We start from the raw sequence: 24,245 nt of genomic DNA, 5'->3' as shown, positions 1-24,245 counted from the left end.
CCACTGCATATCATGATTAGAATAACAAAGAAATATTTTAATGAGTCTTATAAAGTTCTGATGGGAACTGACCCCGGAACCCTGAAGAAATGTAATGAACGATAATTACAAATGAAAAAAGAAATCATCATAAAATTCCTTTTGATTTTGTGTAATAACACCAGGAAAATATAAGCAAATTTCAAGTCCAAATAACTCCATGCTCAAGTCTTTCATCTGGTCACCATTATTTTAAAGAAATTTTCAATCAGCATCAGTTTTGCTGCAAATCTGTTTCTCCATAAGAGATCACTGGGACTACTCTTGGAAATTGATGTGAAGACTTTGTCTTTAGGCTACATAAATCTTTATCAAAAAAGAGAGATGAGAAAAGAAGGCTAGGCTGTTTCACTTTTGTTGCTGACAAGTGCTCAYATTCTTAAGTCCAGCCATTCACTGATTTCTGTTACTATTTCTCATGCCACGGCTCATGTTTAAGCTGAGGCTTTTAATATGGACTCCTTAGTTAAGCAGTTCACAAATGCCTTAAGTCAAACACTGTTCTGTAGGTTTGCTGTAGCCAGAGATCTGCTTTGCCCTCTCTCATCCGAGTTCTGATGCTTTACTTTACAACATAGTGTCTAACTACCTCGACGTAAGATTGCAGTAGATGGAATTTCTTCTYCAAATCATCAGTACTCTAGCTCTGTGCCAGATTTTCAGTAGAAGTCAGCATTATCCCAAAGGCTTACTACTAGGCCACATTATTCCACTTTATTATGCAGAAAACTCTGCAGCTTTTCCACTGTATCTCACTGAATTCTGGCTGAACATTGTGGGCAAAACTCCCACACTTCATCCATTTTTCACTTCATATTTTGCCTTTCAGGTGAACCTGCCCAGTTACTCTTCCGAGCTGTTCTCATCACCAACAAATAAAAGCTCACRACAACAATTTTCTCAGATCATAGACTCAGATTTAGACTATTGCATTTACTTGTTGATGATATGCATGGACATGCATGTTCTGCATGGAAACAGAATCCACACAGACTTGCAGCAACTCTCAAACCGAGCTACCTCTTTGCTCACTAGCAAAGTAAATGGACCAGGGATTGCTGTGAAAGGTGCTTACGAATACACAGTTTGATTCTGTAAAGAATTCAGCTCCTCAATGATATTTACTAGTTGACATACTCTCCCAGAAAATGAAAGACCTCTCTGGGAACTATGTTTTCAGATACTATAACATACAAACTTTAATATGCACATTCAATTCTTCCTATAATTCACTAGAACCACAAAAAGGACATTATCCTTGAATACTGTGGCAATTTACAAGTCTTTTGAGAAAACCACTGCAACTGTTGCATTCCATGAGATAAATTTTGACTCCTACCAAGGAGGATGATAATTCTGCCTTTGACTTATACCTCTGTTAAAGAAAGATGATATAAACTACTTCCTAGAGTATGCACTAGTATGCATGTTGGAATGCAAAGAAAATGTTTCAATGAGATTTTGTTCTCTGAAGAATAATCTTTGCTATGAAGGAGAAGCAACCAATCTAATCAGCACTCATTCAGGATATGTAAATCTGCTCATTTTGTACAGCTTTTTACAGTTATGGCTCAAACTGTCTAAGTGGCTGCAACTCCCATTGCAACCACTTATGCTAGAACTAAAACAACCACGTCTTCTGTTTCAACTTACCTAAGGATCCCAGACAAACAGGAAGCCAATAACTAAACAAAGTATTAGATCAGGCACTGTAGCTAATATTGAATAGAATCTTATTAAAATAGTGTGACTTGTCAGTGGAAATCACTGCTGTGTAATGGGARCACAGAGTATTTCTTCTGATAGAGCCAGTTCTCTATAGCCTGTGAATAATGAATGTACTTCTCTGGCCAGAGGCTTGGTAAATTCTGTAGACTATTGCTACTAGAAAGTACTCACCAAAGTGCAAACCAAGTAAAATTTTGATGACAAGCTTCTTCCATTAAATAAAATAGTGAAAAACTGCATTATATTAGATTTTTTAGAAGCACTAAGGTTTTATTTCCTAGGCAAGATGATGTTCTACTGCACATTTTAATGTAAGATATACTGTTTATTTATTCATAGACACCTGATCACTTTCCAATGTGAAACCTTCCTATTATACCCACCAGTTCAATATCAAGGACTCAGAAATATAAGCATAAGCACAATAAGCCCATTTCAACTACATTCAGTGAGTCTCCCCMCACACACACACTTTGTGGTGCCCCCCAGGACAACACAGAGACTGCAGCTTATTTACCTTTATCCCAGGGAGTCCAGGAAGCCCAGGAAGACCTGGTTCACCCTATACAGGAAAATTACATAATATTACAGACATTATTCAGTTATGGTCACTATCCAGTGAACATCCCTGTATATTCTGCAGCAAGATAAAAGAGCACAGATGACCGCTAGTCAGTTCAAGCAGGATTGAAATTTTCAAACTGAGTGACTTAACACGACYTTCCTCACAGTACATTTAAGAACTTAAATATTTGCTGCAAACCTAGGAAGCTAAGATGAAATCCAGGCTGAAAAGTCAAGTCAGTAAAACCAAAAATGAATTCTCAGCCTTTGCTGAAAGAGGAGAAAACAAGCAGCACTGGTTCATTTCACACTGTCATTTAAGTTCCCATATTTATACTAGATGTTTAATTCTCYATTGTTTTCAACTATGAACTTGATACTGTGCTGTGTAGCTGATTTAGCTACAAAACAATTCAAAAGAGCTTAGTTTGGATTGCTCTGTTCAAGCAGGACTGTCTAATTACAATGGACTGTCATTTTTATAAATCTATCTGCAGTACCATTTCAGTGCTTGGAATTTATCTATGAATGGTGTCATGAAAACTCATGGGAATGTAACCTGCTTTACTCAGAAATGCCTTGCTTATTTAAAATTCAATAAAAAAACACTACTGCATTTCCAAGAGGAAAATTTGTAACAGAAGTTGCAAACTGAATGTATTCATTTTGAAACAAAGTTGATACTACTCTAAGACAAGAAAGTCTAGTAAAACAATCCCCACATGGTCATTTCAAGATACTAGATAAACATACATCRTTTAGGGAAATAAAAATAATGAACAGAAAAGATAGGAATAACATGWGAGGAAAACAATATTTTAAAAAGTGGAGATTCTATTTTAATACAAAGATGGATTCAAACCAAACCTTGGATCAGAATATTCCCTGAACTTTCTCAAAGCTCAGGTCTSAACTCTGAAGCCAGCTTTTACCTTTATTACGAGTTAAATTGTATTCCAGATTTTCATACACTCTTGAGCATTAGAAAAATCCAGATTCCAACTCTGTGGTTTGGGCTGATCCATACAGATTACGCTATTAAAATATTTTGKGTGTGTGCRTGTTTGTATGTGTGTACAGATCTGCACACACACACATACATTCATAGACTCGCATACATGTATATATACAAACATAAATATCTGTATACATAACAAACATAGATGTTTGTTAGCCTACAGTACCCATATATACTGTTCTGATTCAACAGTATTAAATATACTTGAAGAGCTAATAATAAAAATAAATTCTACCACAAACTGTAAAACACAATGGAGGGTCAGCAAATTGCTTTACCAAATGGAGTAATTTTACATTTACAAATTTACTTTACAGAAAGATCTGATAATAGCTTTTTTGGCCATTTCAGTTACTCCAAAATTTTAACTACTCATACTGACTAAAACCACAGAAAAGAACAATCCACCCTGAAAAGCTTAACTACAAAATGAGAAGAAAGAGTGGAGGCTGAGACATCATTTTTAACAGACTCTACTATCTGTTGCTGCAATATTCATTACAGTCTAAAGCTGGAAGTGGGTTGTCACTYTTGCAAAAGTACAATCCTTTTAACAGCCTTCATTACACTTATTCCTGACAAAATGCAGCTCCAGAACCTCCTCTTTCAGTTTCTTGCTAGAGTAGTCACACGTGCCAAATGAAGCAGACACTGCTACCATGACTTTTTCTGATCTAATTGTGGAAGGCTTAAGTTTCACTTCAAAGCATAAAATTTTAATAATTATAACTGATAGAGCTGTTAGTATTGCTGCAGTAGGCCACAGTTTAGCCTTAGGACAGAGCCAACCYCTACAGACATAACATATAACAAGAAGACAGGATCCACAAAAACCAGTTCAGATTCAAAGATGCAAAAATAATACAAAACAATTAAAATGCTTCTCAAAGATCCATTAAAAAATGTAAAACACAATTAAACCACCAATGCTTCATTACAGTTAACACTGTAGATGAATGTATAATATTTTCCTTTCCRGATCTTTCCTAAAACAAAAGGTACAGGTATATTTTACGAGAAGAATAATTTTTAAAGAAAGAGTCTGTATACTAACTCCAGCTTGTAATGGTAAGGGGGTCAGGTCAGGCTGTTACAACTCTTGTGCAAGACACATGGCACGTGCAGCCCTGTCAACCTGTCAAACACTGTCACATTCTATTTCATGTAAACACTATTCAGGTGGGCAGCTCAATAAGTATCTGTCCTTAGAAGACAGATAAAGAGTAACTGGAAGTAGTAGTAATATGTAAGGAAGAAGGGAAGATGCAGGAAGAAAATAGAAATGGGGCACAATAGAGGGAAAAGGATTCAGGTGAGGTAGAGGGCAGAGACATGCCTCTCACTGGGCAAGGGTCACCCACAACCTCTGGCTGGGGTGAATGAAGCCCTCCGAAGCAGWAGACAGAGCAGCAGACATGTGGGACACCCGGCTGGACAAGGCACTCCAAGGGAATGTATCACAGGAGCTGCTGGCAGTCACATACAGCCAGATCCACYCCGTAGGAGGGATATGTAGCTCCCTTGCTTCAGAGAGAAACTGTGCAGGGGAGGAGGCCAAGAACAAGATCAGACAGAGGTTTGCAGCAAGTGCTGGAAGTACATGGGGAAGAAAGGTAGCACAGTGGGAACTTGTGGGGCAAAGTGGAAAGAATGCATTAGGCCTTCTCTGGTGCAAGCAACAAATTGGGAATATAGAAACTGTGATCTGTGTACTCTCTTACTTACCTATATTACATCAATGAGACCAAACATGAGTGCATGGGAACTCAAGAGATCCAGGAGCCTGCTGATAAATCATTGCTAGTTTTTGCCTCCAAGGCAGCCAACTAACGAGAGTATGAATCTCAACAGGCTTTTAAGTACATTTTCTAGTTTATTACCCAAGCAGAGCATACAGTGCAAAACACACTGTCCTAATGATTYCATAGACTAGATAGCTTTAAACTACTTTGATTAGTTTTTCTAATTAAAACTGCACTGTAMTGAAGAACTGAATTTGCAACCATAATAGGCTTTGTTTAGGCTGTTATAATTGATTGCAGTTATAATTTCTTCAATAAAAAGACCGAACTTCATATTTTATTTTATATTTTTGCTACCAAAAGGCCTTGAGTATTAGAAACTAGCTGACATTCCCTATATGGTTTAGTTCTTCTTGGATTTATGTTCTGGAATACCAGCTAGCTCAACCTTCAGCTGCACTCTGTTCTACTCTGGCAGCAGTAGGTAACTTTCAATGTTATAAGAGGCAAGAGTGTTGTTGAAGGCTCCAGAGGGAAATCAAMTACTGTAAAGCAGAAATCTGGTTCTGTCATTGTGTCTTCTCTGTCCTTTCACTGGCTCTCCCAGGAGGGTCTGCCTCTCTCTCCTGAAAGGCAGCTGAAGGCACAGTACTTACTCTGAAGTAATATGGATTCAAGGGGAAAATTCTCCACCTTCAGAGGGACCAACAGATTTCAGAGTCATTATAGCTTCTGCTGGATCTTTATTTGCAAAAGCAGCTGCAGCTGTGCAGCACTCAGGGGAATTTCTTCCCCAGAAAGGAAGAACAGAGCAGAATTACTTGCTCTCTGTCCTTTCAAACACTTTGCATGCTGATGCCACTTTGTTTCCTCTTATCAGTATATGWGAAAGTAATGAGTCAATATTTACTTCTTCTTAATGAAATGTAACAACATATCATAACCGGAAGGTTAATATTCAGTCAAACATTCAAGGTTAACTTGTGATCACATTCAAGGAGCAGATCCATTCTTTGTTAGTCTCACCAGATGCACCACAGCAGACTTTCCATGCAAGTATTCTGTCTCTAGAAGAGGAGGTGGGTTATTCTAATCTTCCTTTTCATGCTAATTACTATTGGCATTCTTATGATTTTTAAAATACAAAATGATCATAAACCAAATGTGGATAGGCTTGGCTGTCCCAAGGTCTGTTGTTCTGCCTTGGACTCATCCTGGTGCAAAACACTATGGAAGTGCCACTGCTAAAGTCTGTGTAACAAGACTGATCGCAAATCTGACAGCAAGGAAAAGAGTAACTGAAGATTTGCAATTCATACCTTTTGTCCAGGCCGTCCAGATTCACCAGGTTCACCCTAAAAGAAAAGAGATGAAAGAGATCAGACAAAATCTGAGAAGGAAAAATAGGGTTGGGGAAAACTATAGCAACAGTTCCTGAAATGTCTGGGACACTACAAAATAATGCAGAACAGCAACCCCTCTTCTCCCCATACAACTGTTATAAACACTAAATTACCTTAATTCCTGCAGCAGAAGAACCAGGGTCACCCTGATAAAAAATCCACAAGAAATAATCACGCTTATTGCATACAGAGATGTTCAGGAAAAAGACATAAAAAAACCATGCACGGCTATAGCACAATTATATAGTAAGATAACTATATAGCAAGCTTAAATATACTCTGTGATGCTACATAAGAATTTACCCGTTGATACTAAATCAATGTGATCCACAAAAGGAACAGTCTTGCTTTCAAGAACACGCAGAGGGATTTAGTTTCATTCATCCAAACAGTATAATAATTAACTTGAATTTTTATAGCTAATAATTTTTATAATAATTATTTATAATAATTATTTTACAATAATTGCAGATTTTGTATACGTGTACTTCATAAAGTCAAGGGATTTGTTTTGACAACTGCAAAACGCTGACATACATTAAAAATCATGTGTTGACATTTACAAAAGGCATTAAGTGATCCTTCTAACCAAATTCTACAGATGGCAAGCATCATGTCTCATCTGACAAAGCTCTTCGTGCTAATGGAGGTTAGCACTGAAAAAACTCAGTGACCTACGTGTTTACCATTARGACAGGTCATAGCTCTTTTCCACAGCTCTTCAGCATTTTTATTCTGATAGCTTAATACAGCTAAGTGTTACAGGATGAGAAAAGTGTAGTAATTTATGTATTCAGCAAAGCTCTGTTCTGAGGAAATACCTAGCTTTCAAAGAGATTCTCYAGTGTTTTGCCAGGCTGCCTGCATTTGATAGGCAGTGATAGGCACAATCACAGAGGATCAGCAAATGACTTAGCCAGGGAAGCTTTTAGCTTTCAGTTCTTTTTGTACAATTTTCACAAGATCCTGTATTCTCAGTTTGCTTCATTTTTTTCTTAAATGAGATGCCAAACAAAAGTGGGRAAAAAAAATCAATGACAAGTTTGCTAGTTAAACTGTAAATCACTAAAGATGGCTAGACTGCCTATATTTGAAGAACTTTCTCTATTAGTTCATAACAAATTTGGATTATTCATTGAAGGTAACAGATTGCTACACAGTAACAACCTCAAGCCCCTCAACAGCACGTTAGCAATTCACACAAACAGTAAAGTAACCAATTCTGCACTATACTTTGATGATGTTTAAGCAGAGTGTAAGTGCTAAATATTCTTCTTATTAAAATACATACAGTGACTACCAGTTCCTGGTGGTTCAGTAAAGCTGAAGGGAGTGGGTTTTTTAATGCCATAATTTTAAAATTGGTTTGGGGGTGGTGGGTTTTTTTTGATAGTAGTCTTATAAAATTAAATGATAACAAATAATATGCACGTTGCTTTTGAAGACTAGGAATAGATTTCCTCTGCAGTTACTGCAGTTCTCTCTTGTGTGGGGGGGAAAAAAAAAAGGCAGTTTTATGAAGGGTTGATTCATGTCTGGAAACCTGAGCTGCCTCATTTTGATAGACATGCATGAGTGATACTGCTGACACCCCTTATAAGCATGTACAACTGCAAACCTTCAAGGACTTTTTATAGCTATAAGGTGGCAAAGCAACTGGTAAGACATAAGTTAAACATTCTACAGCATAATAATGGATATAGGGGAGATAAGACACAGAATTATAATMCATTTTCATGCAAGAATGAAAATTAATATGAGATTAAAGAAAAAATTATGGTACAGGATGTTTACAGTGCTCTAATGAGTCAGCCGGTCTGGAAATGAAGAACTTCAGCAGAACACACAGAGAAAAGGATGGTATTTGGTAGTCTGTAGGGGCCAAAGGCTACAGCAGAAGAGTAGAAGAAAGAACTCAAGTCTGGCATTGACATTGTCTCCAAGGTAGGACAACTCAGGAAAGACAGTTTCTTTTTTAAAGTCACAGGTCAAAAATAAGTACCCAAGTCCATTTTTCTGAGAGCYGCTGGGTACAGCAGGTCAGAAAACAAAGCTATATTAAGTGCATAAATAGGAACCTATTCCTATGAAGCTTGTCACCTGAGCTCTCTCTCACCATATAAATTAAAATTTAGTACTTCTCTCACAGGAACTTTATTTTTTAAAGAAATGTTTTGAAGTTTTGTGATCCATGGATGAAATCTCTTAAACATATGTATGGCACTATGATTTATGATTTAGTGAATGGCTTCTGCAGTAACTTACATAAATTTCATGGCTTGTTTCCTGAGCAGAGAGGGCATGTACAGATATGTGGCTGAACACGTGAAATAACTGAACTGGCACCAGTCTTCCCTCATCTCTTAAAAAMAGTGTTTAAAACAATGAGTCTTAAGTTTTGTACCCTTCTGTAGGTGTTTAGTTGGCAAAAACTCTCAATACTCTTACACTAGTGAATTTACATAACATATCACAGGCTGTGGACATTTCAGAGCTACCCATATACAAGGCTAAGTTGTGTAGAAAGAAAAAATTATAATAGAAGATATACCTAAGCATGATGCATCGATAAGGCTGGTTGTGAAATTTGCTGGAACTCAGTCCTATCTGTTTCTAGTAAGACAACAGAAAAGGACCTAGTTTTCTGTGTTAATCTCCCGTCCCGTTTGAAAACCTCCAGAGGAAAATACAGGAGTCGTACTGAGCTACTTCAAAATCCTGCATTATTCTGCAACAGCCAAGGTAAGTTAACTGCCTCATAAAGATTACTTTGACACCAGTAGGGAAACTGCAGACACAATATAGAAAAGAATATATAGGAAAGAAAAAAGGCAGGGGGGAAAGATCAAGGCTACTTTACAAGCATATTAAATGTAGCCGTAACACATTCTGATTTCCTCTCACATCAAAATGATTAGCAATTACTAGTCGAATTCATCTCTGCTTTAAAATACAAAATATCATACAGTAAAAGSTTCCCCTAACGATCAAGAAGGGTAAAGAATACATTCCTTGCTTAGTAGTACAAATGTAGCGTAACGACACCAAGCTTAACGCTCACTCCTAAATTATACGTCAAAATGCATTCCCCTAAGCTCCCTACTGAAGAGTAGAGTTATCTTTCAGAAACATGGTGCTGCAGCTCTTCTATAAGATCTGGATCTTTTTTTCTGCCTGGCAGGTTGTCTTTCAGGCAGGAAAAAAATGGAGAAAAAAGAATGAAAGTAAGTCACTGTTCTGCTTACTCTGTCCTGAAAGTTAATGCAGCGGATGCTAGCCTGTCACTGCTAGAACAATGAACTCCACACAAACAGCATGTACTTCCATCCCACCTCTGACATTTACGTGAAGCCTGCAAGAGACGGGACACTTCTGTATTACCGAAATTCAACAAATTTATTAAAGTTTCTTCAGATACAGAAATACAGGTAGTCTCCTGACGACCTACACTTTCTACAAGTTGATCCCAAATAGACCGCTGAACTGCTTAAAGCTCCACACAGAAATATATATAACATCATACTCAGGAAGAAAGGCTTTTCCACAGCAAGAGGGACAGTATTTTTTGTTTCCCTAAACATGACCCCAAGCAGGGAGATGTGCGCACTGCAGACAACAGTGCCCTACGTGCATAGTAGTGGAAGCATGCCCAGTAATCACAGCTGATAAAGAAGAAAAGCAACAAGGGACACTTCATTACACTTCCTAGAGAGACTATAAACTTTCTATTTGCTTGCTTCAAGGAGTATCTGTCTGACAATAATCTCAAATGTATCTAGCAATTATACCCTTAAATCATACAAAAACAGATCAAGAAGACATATATCTGCACCTACTGTTTAAGTAACTGAATAAAGTTCCTAAGCCTTTCAGCTAGGTTAATAAGCATGAACGCAGATGACGTATTATTTAAATGAACTCTGAGCATCAAACAACATACTATTCTTAAATCTAATGTCTATATTTAAGTGTTGATCTTAAAATATGCCCCGTAATATTTCGTGTTATTGAATTAATCCATACGATAGTGTCAGAGAGATTTGCTTGTCCTTCTTACTAGTCAAAACAGAATGTTGATTAATTGACCAAAAATTTCCCTTTACGCTACTCTGATATCAGTCAACYATGCAGTTAAATATATACAGGGTAAAAAAGAAATTATTTATGCTTCTGCCCAAGTGTAGCAACTAAATTGAAAGWTTATTAGAAGCACAGGAATTCCAAAGTGATAGTAATAAGCTATGTATAGCTTTTACACAAAAATATACATTAAAAATACATAAAATTATGTGCTCAGTAAAGAACATTATGAGTGACTCTGTCTTCTTGTACAACACAGGATTTGCTCTGACTGCTAAAACAAAGTTTAAGACTTATGTGAAGTAAAGCACATTTAAAAACACAAGTTTCATTCAGTGAGGCAACCATGGATATAATTTGCAAAAATATTTAAAATCTACCTTTTAATCTTCAACTCTCATTTGCTGTGCTGGCAATTTGTGAGGAAGTTAGCTACAGCCATATCATATTTTTGGCCCCTCTCTTAAACAACAACATAGAACAGGAAATGTTTACAGCTAGAGTATATCAGAAAATGATCAGACACACAGAGAGAAAACTATGTCCCCAAACACAGTGCAAATAGTCTGGCAGGCTGTGCCCCAGGTTGCTGTACAATGCATTTCACAAAGAGGAGTGATGACTGGAGCTACGCTGCTGTATCCTGAACTGAAGCTGCTGCTCCATAAAGTCAGGAATTTTATGCTTAATTAGACAGAAGAGTAACAATTTTTCTGTTGTTCACAAGAATGAACTCAGTCCAAACCATACAACTTCTTTAAAAGAAACTGTTTAAAATGCATTTTCCTTTTGATCAAATTATTTATTTTCATTAGCTGGTTAGACTGTAAACATGCCTAATACACATGCTTTCTTCTCTACTAATTAGTAGTCTACCTTTTCTCCTGTGTCACCCTTGGGTCCATGTTCTCCAGCATCACCCTGTAATTAAAAATCGTATTATTTTTAAATGACACGATGTATGCACACAACATTCAGAGATAACTCAGCATTCAAACACTTGTTACTAGGATTTGCATGGAATTTATGATATATGCTCTTCAAGTTTCAAATATTTCCCCATGAATTATTTACAAACTAGGAAAACTTCATCGAATTTCACTCCTCTGAGGAACCACCAAAATGACAGTTACTCGTAAATAAATTCTAAGTACTATTTATTATTTAAAAAGTATTATCTGAACATTGGTCTTTTTCACTGCTTGGTAGGTATTTACTATTTTTAAAACAACTTTTTAAAGAAGCATTTCAAAGTTTTATCTCCGAAAAGGCTCAATTTCTATTTATATTAATTCAGTTATTTCAAAACACCAGACCACACCAAAAAAAAGTCTTTGACATACACGAGAATTTGGGCCAAAAACTTCTGTGGGATCTGAGGATCCTGGAAGGTGCAAGGGATATTTAAAATGCCTWAAATATTGAAGAATATCGACTCTAAATAGGCTAAAAAACATTTGAGTAGGTCTTGGTCATATACCGGCAGTAGTATTCAAATAACAGTATTTATTCAGTATCTCTCATATTGGTCTGAAAACCTTAATGTAAAATTCTTTCAGAGGAGTTACAACAGTGATCATTTCGTATATCATAGTCACTAACACAATGGTAACGAAGGGCCAGATGAAACAAGAAAACATGCAACAGTGACTGTCAGGAATGTCATTCCAAGTCCATTAGACATGATTCTGCACACTGAGCGAATTAATAACAACAGCTTTTAAAGAGAGACAAAGGATGTTTATGGTGAAGTATCATGTCTTTAACAAATGGAAATACAATAAATAGAATGTTAGATGTTACAGTTATTACTTTGTGCTCCAAAATAAACAAATAAAGGATTAGTAAAGTTCTTCAATACATATAAATTGTAACTAAAGTGATGATTTGGTGAAAATTTGGTGAAAAAAAGATTCCTAGTTACCTAGTCTCACATGGGCTGTATACACTTTCAAGCCTCTCCTGGATTATTTTTATGATGTGATTTCGAATATGCAAAACGAATTGCCTTTGCAAATCATGCTCACAGATGCTATCATRTGGACGTACACAGATTTGGATGTGAAATTCAATTGGAGCTGCAAAGACATGGGCAAACATTTCTCAAGAGCAAAGTGCACCCAAATAAAAACAACTTCTTAAAAACATGGCTCGGTGTACTTGCAGAAGGTAAGTCTGTGCACAGATTCTTACTCAAAATGAGGACTACAACATTCTTCAAACTGCCCTTCTGCAGGTTCAGAAGCTTGCTTCACCCTGAGTATTTATTCTCACATGGGTGCTCCTGCTGAAAGCTCTTCCCCAGAAGGGCAGAATTACACCCATGTTTAGCAGCATGGAGCTTGTTCTGACTTCTCATCTGATGCTAGCCTGACTACAGACTTTAAGAGTGCAATTGATACATTATCTCTACTGCCAATACCTTTCTCTCTCGCTCTTACTTAAACTGACCCAGGGCAGAGTGGAGAACTTGGCTTTAATATGCTAAGAACTGGTTTACCTAYGTATCATCTAAACTCTAGGTTATCACTGTCACCTAATTACTTGCACAATAAACTACTCTCCACAGATAACAGAGCACCAAAACCAAGGTATGAGAAACAGGTGGCTTTTTCATTTAGGCAGGCTCATCTTTTTCTAATACTAACCATAGTTGTGATTAGTTGCATAGCTGCTCAGCTGTACAGCCTTTAATGCATGCCCAATGTTCTCCATGCATAATCCCACTGAAGGCTGTGGAATAACTTGTATTACTATTATTTGGCACTAATAAAGGCTGCACAGTGACTCTACAGTTCCAGGCAGTAGCTGCATTTAAAAAAAAAAAAAAAAAAAAAAAAAAGAATCAGTGCACCTACAATTCTCCAAAACAGGACAAAAACAAAGGAAGTGAAATAGGCCTCACCTTTTCTCCTCTCTCTCCAGGGTCACCCTGATCAACATAATTAGAGCAAAGAAGTCTTAAGTTACTAACACATGCAAAACTCACAAATAATAATATGCAAAAGCCAGGAAAAATCAGATAATTTATGTAATGCAAGATGTAGAAGAGCATTTGGAATTTATTTAATACTATGGATGATCCCCTAACATTATGGAAGCCACATCAGCCAATAACTCCAAGTGGAAATCTGATGACACGCTCAAATGCTAAAACCCAACAATAAAATCCTCAATAAACAATAAAATCAGTAAATGTAATAGAACAATCCAATAAACATTACATCTTCAACACATTTAAAAAAATTAATGATCTGTATGTAAAGTCTAACTTTTTGTGGGGAAGAAGGGTGGGRGGTGGGGATGTCCTGTTGTATTCTAGATTAAACCCTGATAAACAGACATACGTCTTTGTGAAGTGATCAACCAGGATAGCAATGACTCCTAGGTTCAGTTCTCCTTATTTTAGGAATGTATGAAGGAAAAAATCAGAAGGCCAAATGTGAGGGGAAGGTCTTATGATTCTGTTAATGGTTTAGAAGAAGGAGAAACAAAAAGCCTTATGTATCTTGAACTAATTCATAACTGATTCAGAGCAAAGAGCTTCCAGTGCTCTTAACAGTCTCTGTAAAAAAACATTGATTATAGTATTATTTTTTAAAATTGTAACTGCTTCAATGGCAGWTGCACTTCTGCACCCAGAGGCTGACCCTGACAACTCATCTCTGCAGTTCTGACCACTCTGGCTCATCTCTGCCCTTCCTGATGGCTGGTGGTCGCTAGGCAACTCGATGAATACACTTGCGAATATGAATTAAGCATCAACTGCCATAATTTGGCTTCTTCTGTATACAAAGCAAGAAAAGGTTATGCTCCCAAATGGTTTGCTTTCATTCTTGATGGACAAGCAGCCAGTCAGTAAATGCAAAGAGTCTGCCCCACTTGTCTGTCAGCAACAGTGTGATCTCTAGAATCAGCTGAGAAGTAAATATGCACCAAAGGCACACACTTGCAGCTGATGAGATTAGAATTCAGTATTATCCATTCTGAGGCCCAGAGATCAGATATGGCAACATTTCTTTCAAACAAAGTTATAAGCCTTTTTGCATGTTCTGTTTCACCCGTTCAATATTAAAACAGCAAAACAAATTATTTAAAAATAAAATAAAGGTGAAGACATTTTGCTGTAACAAATAGAGCCCAGACATGCTCCTAATGAGGTTTGTTGTTAACTTCCATAATAACAGGATCAGTCCTCAAGACTTAACCCTGACATTCGTCAAAGAACTGACCACAGTACTTCTTGAAAAGCAGCCTGAAACACATTGTAAGGAGCATAAACAAAGCCTTTTAAAAAGGTCCCCAAATTCCCAAACACTTGCAAGCATACCGCATTCACTTGGCAGTGGATGCATATGCGTCAGTGCCACTGACTGGAATTACACATGCACGACAGAAGAATATGCTTCTTTATGGTGAAGTGTATAAAGCCTCTTACAACACTGATCACTGGAATGAGCAGATCATTAAAAGTCAGTCAGGATATGAACGCGAGTGAGAAAGCACGACCACCGTCCATATGCTCTCACATTCTGCGTCCTTCTGTTCTTAATCCATTTTCAATACTCACCTTAAGCCCTGCTGCTCCCTTCTCTCCTGCTACGCCAGGCAAACCTGGTTCACCCTAAAGGCAAAGAAAACAAAGGATGAAGTTAAGGAGGAAAGGATGAAGTATATTAACAGCATTTAATATAACATAAGCATTTAATCACCCACTGTCTTATATTGGGTGCAGAGTAATAAACAAAAACTAAAAACCCAATTTGAGTAAGTATTTGGGCCCTACTATACCTTATTTAATCTGTTAGAGTGTGTTAATTTTGATTAACTCTACTATAGAAATAATTCTACTGTGACAGGTAAAAATATACAGGAAACTGAAAACAGAACTGAGACACCTGATTCTGGAAAAYTGGAAACTAACTTTAAGAACATAGTCTTTCTAGCAAGATTGCCAATGTTTTCTTCTTCTCAGTTTTCTTGTGGTATTGGTATAAATACCACAAGAAAAACTTATAACAAATGACTTTGACATTTGTGCTTCTTGTCTTGCATGGAAGACAGTTAATGAAGAAAAAATTAGAAGGGTCAGTTCCAGAAATGGGAGAGTTTGGAAGAATTTTTTTCAATTTTTTAATATGGCTTGCTTGCTCATTTTCATACTCTAGTACCACTGGCTGAAAAGTACATTTAAAAAATTTAAGACTTTCAGGTGTGAATAGCATTAATGATCCCTACTTTGGATACATCTAACAGCATATATATTCTCTCACAATTGGAGGAATCATAAATAAATTTCATAAGTCAATCAACAAATGACAATTACTTACAAACTCCAATTTTTTTCCAAAATTTAGAGAAAGGATGTAAAGACAGTTCCTATTATCCATTTCTTCAATTTATGGAGAAAACCACATAAATAATTGATTTATTTTAAGGAATATGATAAAGAAATGACTTTATTAAAAAACAACTGGGGTGATAGCTTACTGAGTAACACCTTTTATAGAAGYATGCCTCAGTTTCACAAATAAAGAAATAAGCCTATTTTCTAGGTAACCCTCATCCGCACAACTACATTGCGTTTCACGGTGACAGTGTATGTTAAAATAGCATCCAAGAGAAGATGTGAAAAAGCCTAAAGCTAGGTTGCTATGAGCCTTTTACTATGTAAATGTACAAAAAGTGCTTAAAAGTTTAATTCGACAGTGAATGTGGTAGTCAAATTAGAAACATTACATAAAGCCCAGTAATTCATATCAGAAATTCAGGGGACAATTTTCATAGAGTATTCAAACTTAGTAGATGTAATTTTTCTGCCTTTATACACAATGTGGCAATTTTATGATGAATCGACTCTTTAGTCAAAAGTTACAGAAGAATTGAGATAAAAGCTGATTACAATTGCAACAGTAGGTATATTTCCATTCTCTACAACAGTCTTCCACTAAGAAAGGGATTTTCTCCTACTTATACAGTCACTTTTACATCACAGATACAGACACGGATTCTCCATAAAATCTGATTTTATTCTGCTTTTAAATTAGGCATCAGGAATATGTAAAACATTATGTCACCATGAATTGGACTATTTTGTGACATTAAAGAAAACTGTTAAGATTCTTGTGAAACAGAAGTGAGATATTTTCAAAGCCAGAGGAAAAAAAATGTTAGTTGTGAAACACTAGTGAGACTTTTCAAGCCTGAGAAGAAAACCACCATGAAACTCACAGGGAATTAAATAGCCATTTAAGTCAGGCCCTTGTCAAGGCTCCTTTGTACTTCACTAGCTTTAGGCTGATACTGTAGTGCAGGCATTTGATATGTGAGTGGCCAAGGTTTGAAGCTGTTGGAGATTAGGCAYGAGTGTCCTAAGGGACAGACCTAAAAGGCACTTGAAGAAAACTGCCAGCTGACAAAATGAAACAGAAGGGACATGTGAATATGCATTTGTTTCTCCTCATCCCCACACCCCAACAAATTTGTTCCTGTCCCCCTCATTTTAAAACAGCTGCTGTCCACTGACACTTTCAGGGGCTTAAGTCACTAATCAAAGCCTCAAAGTCCCAAGCTTGCCATTTCCCCCCCAGGTTTACGTACCAGTGCTACAAACACAGAGAGCCAACAGTGCAGCTACATGAGGTAGAACAATGGGACATAAGAATCATCTTAATCTCCTCRAAAAAAAGTGAAAACCTCAGTCTGCTATCTAGTCATAGAAAATCTCTGCTCGTCMACCAGTCTCATTTCTGACCCCATATGTGCCTTTTTTATAGCCAACTCTACACTTCTGGCTCTAGAAGCACTAGTCAGAGGCACCATCACACCCAAGACGAGCTCTGAGAAAAGGAAGGAYTGAAGGCAGATCTAGGATAGCACAGAAATCAGGTTGTGCTTTCCTCTTGGCAATGATTACCCTTTCCTGTTTCTAATGGCCAGAACCACAGGGGTTACCCTAAAATCATTTTATGTCATACCTACAACATCCCCTTCACTACGTTGTCTGTATAAGGAATCAGGGAGCAGTAAGACGAAGGATAAATGCACCGCACACTAGCTATTCTATACCTAACCTCCTGTGGACGTTCCCAGCACACAGTAAAAGGATCTTTGTGCTGGGCAGCTTCCCTTTTCACACTGCATATTGTGAAGGCATGGCAGAGTCTGGCTTTAGGTGTAGATATTTTAATAATTTCATTAATGCCTTAAAGGCCCCAAAACAAACAAAAGAACCCCACCAAACAGATCAAAGCCTTGACAGACATCCCAATGGTGAGGAAATTCTAAAAGTAATTATAAAGCAAACACCATCAAACATTTTTAAAGCAAGTAGACTCCTTCCTCAGCTATACATTTAAACAGGAAAATTGATCCCAAAAGACCATTTCAGTACTTAGCATGAAAATAATTTTAAATACTTTTGTTAGCAGGTATGATTTATTACTTCCTTTTTCTTTTCATTTCTGTCAAAGCATTTATTAAAACTAAGGTGTAAAATGTGGCATGAGAATTTTTCAACCCCACAGGTTCTGAAGATTAACAAAAATACAGATGTCATTTTAGAAGGTCAAAATCAATATACTATTGTTCAAGGAATGATACATGTAAAGGAAAACTAGACATTCAACAGTGCCATCTCAAGCAGTAACTTCAATTAGGCTTTCAACTTGGTAAAATGAAAGAAGCTATGAAATTAGATATCTAATATCATATATTTTCACATTCAGCAGGCCATGCTAATGTGTTTCCTGACTCATGTTGCAGTTTCTCTTTAATAGCGCTGACCGTGAAGGCGTTAGGCTGCAGAAACAATTGTCTTCTGCACATCATTTAGCTTTCTGAGTCAGGATGTTTAATTTTTGTTTCCTATGTAAAGAGTGATTTCACCTCTAACATATCTAAGTTTAGGTCATTGCTTGCCTTTCTGCTTTCATGAACACCTGAGTAATTGCCAGTCAGGAAAAGGAGCTGGACTCACTAAACTCAACACATTTGATAAGCTTTTAGTGTCTATTTAAAACATATCCCAAGATCTTAATTAGAACGAACCCTGCACCCTCACACAAGAGAGTCACAAGGTGCAGGGAGATTATCTGAAGCTATTCTCAGGGCACTGCCTTGTAATCTTTCCCTTACAGCAATGGGTTGTGGGCAGGTTTGAAAAAGCTCAGTAGTCAGTGCGAGGTACTGGCCAGTCCAAATGAATGACTAGCCCTTTCTGCTCTTCTCCGCATTCTTCTTCCTGGTTAGACCACTCCAGAGGAACTGTGCTGTTCAGTGGACACTGCACGGCACAACAGTGACATACCACAATAGGAAGAAATCTTGCTTATTGCAAGAATGAAGCCYGTTTTTATTGGCATGACGATGGGATAGGATTTCCACACTGTTCAGTGATGCTGTCCCTCAGCAATGTGGGGCTTAACTGACACTGGGATCGGTGGAGAAACAGGCTGATAGGATGCTGTGGTACAAGCAGCATCGTATCTGAATATACTGTCTATCAAGGTTTTATTTCACTTGTAAAAGCAGTGACAGAACAATCATATACACAAATACCATGCCCCAAATCAGTAAACCTACAAAATATTGCATCAAAAATGCCCTTAGGTAGCCTTTAACTTCTATTTCACACAAATTTGTTCTCTCATGCCTTGTGTTACTGGACAAATCCCAAAAGAACATGACATGACTCAGTGTACAAATAGACAATAAAATACCAGAAAATGCTAGAAAAGCTGCCTTTTCCCAAATGTCATGTTAAGAACTGTAACACAGAACACAATCCTCTAGCCATTTGTCTACTGCAGAAAAGGACTTCACCACCAGAAGCCCTGTACTGAAGCCCCCAGTTATTCACTATCACCATTTGAAGTTATTCAGATTCAATTTATTGAATTCACATATAGCCTCAGAACAGTGGAAAGCACATTTCCAGAAAATTTACTATTGTTCATCCACTCACCCAAAATCAAACAGCTTTACTCATCAGGGGGTGTAAATGCTCCAGTAGTTTATTTGACGACCACTTACATAGAAAAAGAATGCAGCAGACACAGTGGAGTTTTGCTGTCTTTTTTGTATGCTATAGAGGAACTGCAGGGTCCCTATTACTGCCATACTGGCAGCGCGTTTTCAAACAAACAGGTATGAGGCAACATTGTGCTTGCTGTCAGTAACAGTAAAGGTGTTAACATGTTACAGGAGCCAGGCTGTGGCTGTGGAGCTGCCAATAACGCTAACTGAAGTTCCACATGTTAACTCCAAGCGCCCTGATGGGAGAACAGGCACTTCAGTTCCTCAAGGGTAGCAGCACTCTAACAAGCTGAGTTACTGTCACTACTATGAGGAAATAGAAAGAAAACTTGCAACAGCAAGCAGTGATGTCAAGGCATGACTCAACAAGTTATGCAGAACACCATCAACTATTAAAAAACAGATGATTTCTAGAACTGGCTTGAAACAACTGCTTTGAGACCCAGAAACGCTGAGATTTCTCTTCCATCTGATATCTATTACAAAGGCAAACTAAACATTAATATGCCAAGAAGAACACACCCAATCCAGCAGTTTGATTCAGAAGGCTCAGGTAATTCAGAGAAGTATAAAAGAAGGATGTTCTTCCGGCCAGCACAGTAGAACACTTGGGTACCAGTCTTGGCTCTTTCATACCAGTATTACCTGTGTAACTGTATTAACATGCCTGCATTGACAGATTAGCTCTGATTTTCTTATATTAACTTGGGCAAAGGACCCTTCAGCACTCTGTCCATTGAACAAGTGTAATGATTTCCTCAGATACTCTGGTGTCAGAGACAATCTGAATACTTACATAGAACTGACCCCAAATTTGATCAGCATTTGAATATGCGGGGTGCTGCTTGGGCTCAGCTGTCAATATGAGAAAAGAGCTCATAAAACTTACAAATAGACTTCAGACTCGTCTTAAAAATGTCTCACCCACTGTAGTTCATATCAAAGGAATCAAGGCAGTTGAAAGCATACTTCTCTTTGCTAGGAGCGCTCTGTGCCCTATACCTTTATATCCAGAATCAAACAGCTAAATCGCTTTTCTGTTTAGCTGCTGTTCTGTAATAGATTTGGTTTTGGTCAAATGCCTGTCTACACCAGCTGGTTGATATCCACCTCACCCTGAGAAGCATTGCTAAATTTTTCAGTCACTAGAATGTAATCAATTTTAAGGATAAGGAAATAAAAGAGGCTCCCAAACTTAATCCAGTCTAATTTTGCTCTAAAAATACAGAAATGAGGACAGAAGGGGAAAAAAGTGGTTTCTCAGGCATGTTACTGAGATTTCCATTTCACCCAGAGTTGAATTACCTCCTTTCAACTCCTGTTCCGTCCTCCTCAAAAGCAACTTAAAATTATTTATTTAAGAACTGGAAATTTCTCCTAGTCCACTCACAAGCTAAAATTAAGGGAAAAGACACTTGAACAAGACTCAGCTGGTCTGCAAATCTGCCTGAGAATTTGTGAGCTACATTTAAGGATGTTTCCTTCCTTTTTTTTTCCTTTTATTTTAATAAATGTTAGCATACACACATACCCTTCCTCGTAGTTTGAAAGCTAATACTGCTTTCAAACTGTGTAGGTACCTGTTTGTGGCCATTTTGACATTATTCATGTAGGGATCTGATACTCCTAGATCACTGCAGTCTGGTGTCTCCATCCAAGTATTATCCCTTTTTCCCTTCTATTCCAAGTGCCTGAGGAAAGAAGGGTTATTTTCCTCGCATTTTACCAGGAGGCAACCTGGTACAAGGTGGCTTGCACACTGCTCTGCAAAAGGAAGGGAATGCTCGGAGGTATTCTTTGCTTTCTCAGAGGTTTCTGCCCAGAAACAACAATGCCTTGAGCAGCATTATTAGGTGGCTCCTTTTGAGTTACTGTCCTCAACTGAAGAAGCAGAGCGTGGCTACAATCTCCTAAAAGCAATTATAYGCTGTTATTGATCTACATAACACACAAATAATGTAAATACCCTTGCCAGAACACTTGTAATGCTTCACTGGATTTGGCTTAAAAGAAAAAAAGTGGTAAGTTTTTATGGGAATAACTGTGCCACTGCTTTTAGTAGGACAAAATCGTCTAGTTAAAACATGTGGGTCATGTAAAGTAACACTTACTCTAATATTTACAGATTCTCTAAGAAAAGTGGTTCATGTGTTAAGGGATTAAAAAATGGTTCTAAGTGTACTCAGAATTTATGGTCTAATTCCTAGACCAATTGGTAAGAGTTGTCAATTGTCTCCCATAATCCACTACTGCAATTAAGGAAGAGGTGAAGGGAAAGGGAAAGAAAAGACACACACACATGGAGATGACCTAGCTCTGTAGTATTCAATTGCTCAAGGGGAGAACAAAGCTAAATTCAACGCTGACATTCATCAGCTGAAAGATATTTCAGGGCCCAGCTGAGGAAAGCATTCACATAGATGCTTAATTTTAGGAACATGCTTAACACTCACTGCCTTTGAAAGTCAGAAAAAAAAATAACCTGGAACTTCCTGCACTGCACATGCTGCTGTTCAACAGCAGTTCACTGATTAAAAGGCTATCAACTGCAAGGCTTTCACAAAGCGTTTTAACCGTTTGTCCTCTCAAAAGCAAATGACTTGCACCATGCATTCAAGCCAGTTCAAATATTCTGCAAGTCAACATGAATCCATATGAGTAAAGTCAGGAGCACCAGCAAGCAGCTCACAGTACAACCCAACTCTGATGTATACAGACTAACTCCCTAAGTGTAAATTCTGACTCCTCAAAAGGTTGTACCTGAAGTCTGACACTAAAATTAATATTCTGGGCTTCAGTCAACAATATCTTCTGCATAATACTACACTGAGAATCTGGTTTTGCATATAATTTTAAAGAATCCACCTTTCGGTAACTATATTAGCATGGGAGTCTTAGGCTACCTTATATTTAATAATAAGCTAAATTCAGATAAATAGTATTTTAGTTTAATTTCTTTCTAAGAGTATTTCTGAGTTGGTAGAATCTGACCATTTACTAAAAGAGATCTCAACATTCAACCTTTGTCTGCTTAGTACTATATAAAAATAACATATTCTTGGTACATAAGGAAAGGCTTGGTAGTCAAAATCGACCAACAATTATGAAACATCCAAAATAATTTGACTCCATTTCACTTTTATCTGCATGGTTTTTGTCCCAGTATCTAAATTCTTGTTCAGTAGTATAGCTATTCTTTCTTACAAGTCAAAAATAAAATAGTCCAACTACATTAAAAACAATGTTGATAGTTTTATCAAAAGCAGCAGCTATTTAAGAATGTCCTCAATGCTTTAGATGCCATAAATATTGAGATTAATCAAATAAACATAAAATCATAACTTGAATATGTTAGGACTTCTTTTAAATTTTAAAGTATAAGCTAAAGCTGAAAAATAGCATTTAAAGATGTGTTGCATTTTTTCCCTTATCAAATGCCACTGCATATTTTCTTTCATTTCCATGAAACATGAATACAGGCAAGTCAATGTGGTCTTTCAAAAACAGACACACATTAACTTTACCAATACACTTCAAAAAAAACCTAAATCTTTCAAAACAACACTTTTAATCAAATCAATTTTGTACATTTGAGTTGTTTCACTGGCATCCATTTTTACGCTCATGTGAGTAAAGTTTCTTACTGTCTACCATTCATGTCACAACTGAATGAAGCCATAAAGGATCAAGGAAAAATCTCAGGTCTTCAATGAAAAGGTATTTTTGTAACATTTTCTTATAATTTCTTGTGTGTAATATTGCTAATTCCAAATACTTTTTTTTGTTCTGCATCAGCTAAAACATTCTGAATACTGTAAAAATATTAAGTTTGTAGTATTATCACTAAAGCAGTATGACTGATTATTAAATCATTTATTATCACCACTGTCAAAACACAGGAATAATACTGTATTTTATAGAATTAGAAATGGTATGTTTATTCTGTTAGGAAAGAGTAATTAAAATTAAACTTTAAAACATCTTTGAGTTTTTCTGGGGCTCTTGGGAGGAGGGGCAAGAGATAGTATTGAATAATATTAATTTGATACGCTATCATTCATTGCTCCTTAAACACAATGAATGGCCTATACTGTAATTTTTCCTTTTAGCATTTCCTATAAGCGTTTCTGAAGTTCACCATGAATGTTACTGCTTGTGAGAACAACAGAAGTATAATACTGTTTACAGTCAGAAAAGGGATATTATGTCAACTTCACTCTGCAGCTCTGACAACAAACCTTAGCAAAGTTGTGAAACACCCCTGCTGCTTTCCCGAGATCTCTCTTTATGGAGAGCCATTCTGAGCTGTGATTATGAGCTAACAGAAAGTAACGAAACCCCACATAAAAATGTAATTTGTGAAAATATTGTCTAAAGTTGTACATGACTAATACTCATTTCTCTCTGGAATCCATTAGTGATTATCAAATCTGAAAACCAAACCTTCAGTTTAAATAATTACATTCCTTGCCCTATGATTCTATGATGATTTAAGCAAAAGAAAAAGAAAAGAAAGAAAAAAAGAAGAAAAAAGTGAGTTCAGAACACAAATAACACTATAGGCAGTTGAAAACACAACTCTGGATGTACTATTCCTTATTGCTCATGTGGATGAGCTTTGACTGGCTTTAATCT

General features: G+C 37.0%; 1 protein-coding gene across 1 annotated transcript in view; it reads right to left on the bottom strand.

Moving 5' to 3' along the window:
• Window positions 1–24,245, bottom strand: part of COL25A1 (collagen type XXV alpha 1 chain) — a 308,714-nt gene that overhangs the window by 48,874 nt on the left and 235,595 nt on the right. Inside the window, exons 15-20 of the mRNA XM_085309395.1 lie at window positions 15,145–15,198; window positions 13,480–13,506; window positions 11,451–11,495; window positions 6,608–6,640; window positions 6,411–6,446; window positions 2,285–2,329 (exon numbers count right to left, since the gene is read on the bottom strand). Of these exons, the coding sequence (XP_085165521.1) occupies window positions 2,285–2,329; window positions 6,411–6,446; window positions 6,608–6,640; window positions 11,451–11,495; window positions 13,480–13,506; window positions 15,145–15,198 (240 nt within the window). The remainder of the gene's footprint in view (window positions 1–2,284; window positions 2,330–6,410; window positions 6,447–6,607; window positions 6,641–11,450; window positions 11,496–13,479; window positions 13,507–15,144; window positions 15,199–24,245) is intronic.

The sequence above is a fragment of the Rhea americana genome, unplaced genomic scaffold, assembly GCF_003343005.1.
Source record: "Rhea americana isolate MKP2758 unplaced genomic scaffold, rheAme1 scaffold_106, whole genome shotgun sequence".
Taxonomy (NCBI): domain Eukaryota; kingdom Metazoa; phylum Chordata; class Aves; order Rheiformes; family Rheidae; genus Rhea; species Rhea americana.
The sequence above is the reverse complement of the archived record's forward strand: the minus strand, read 5'-3'. Positions and strand labels throughout refer to the sequence as shown.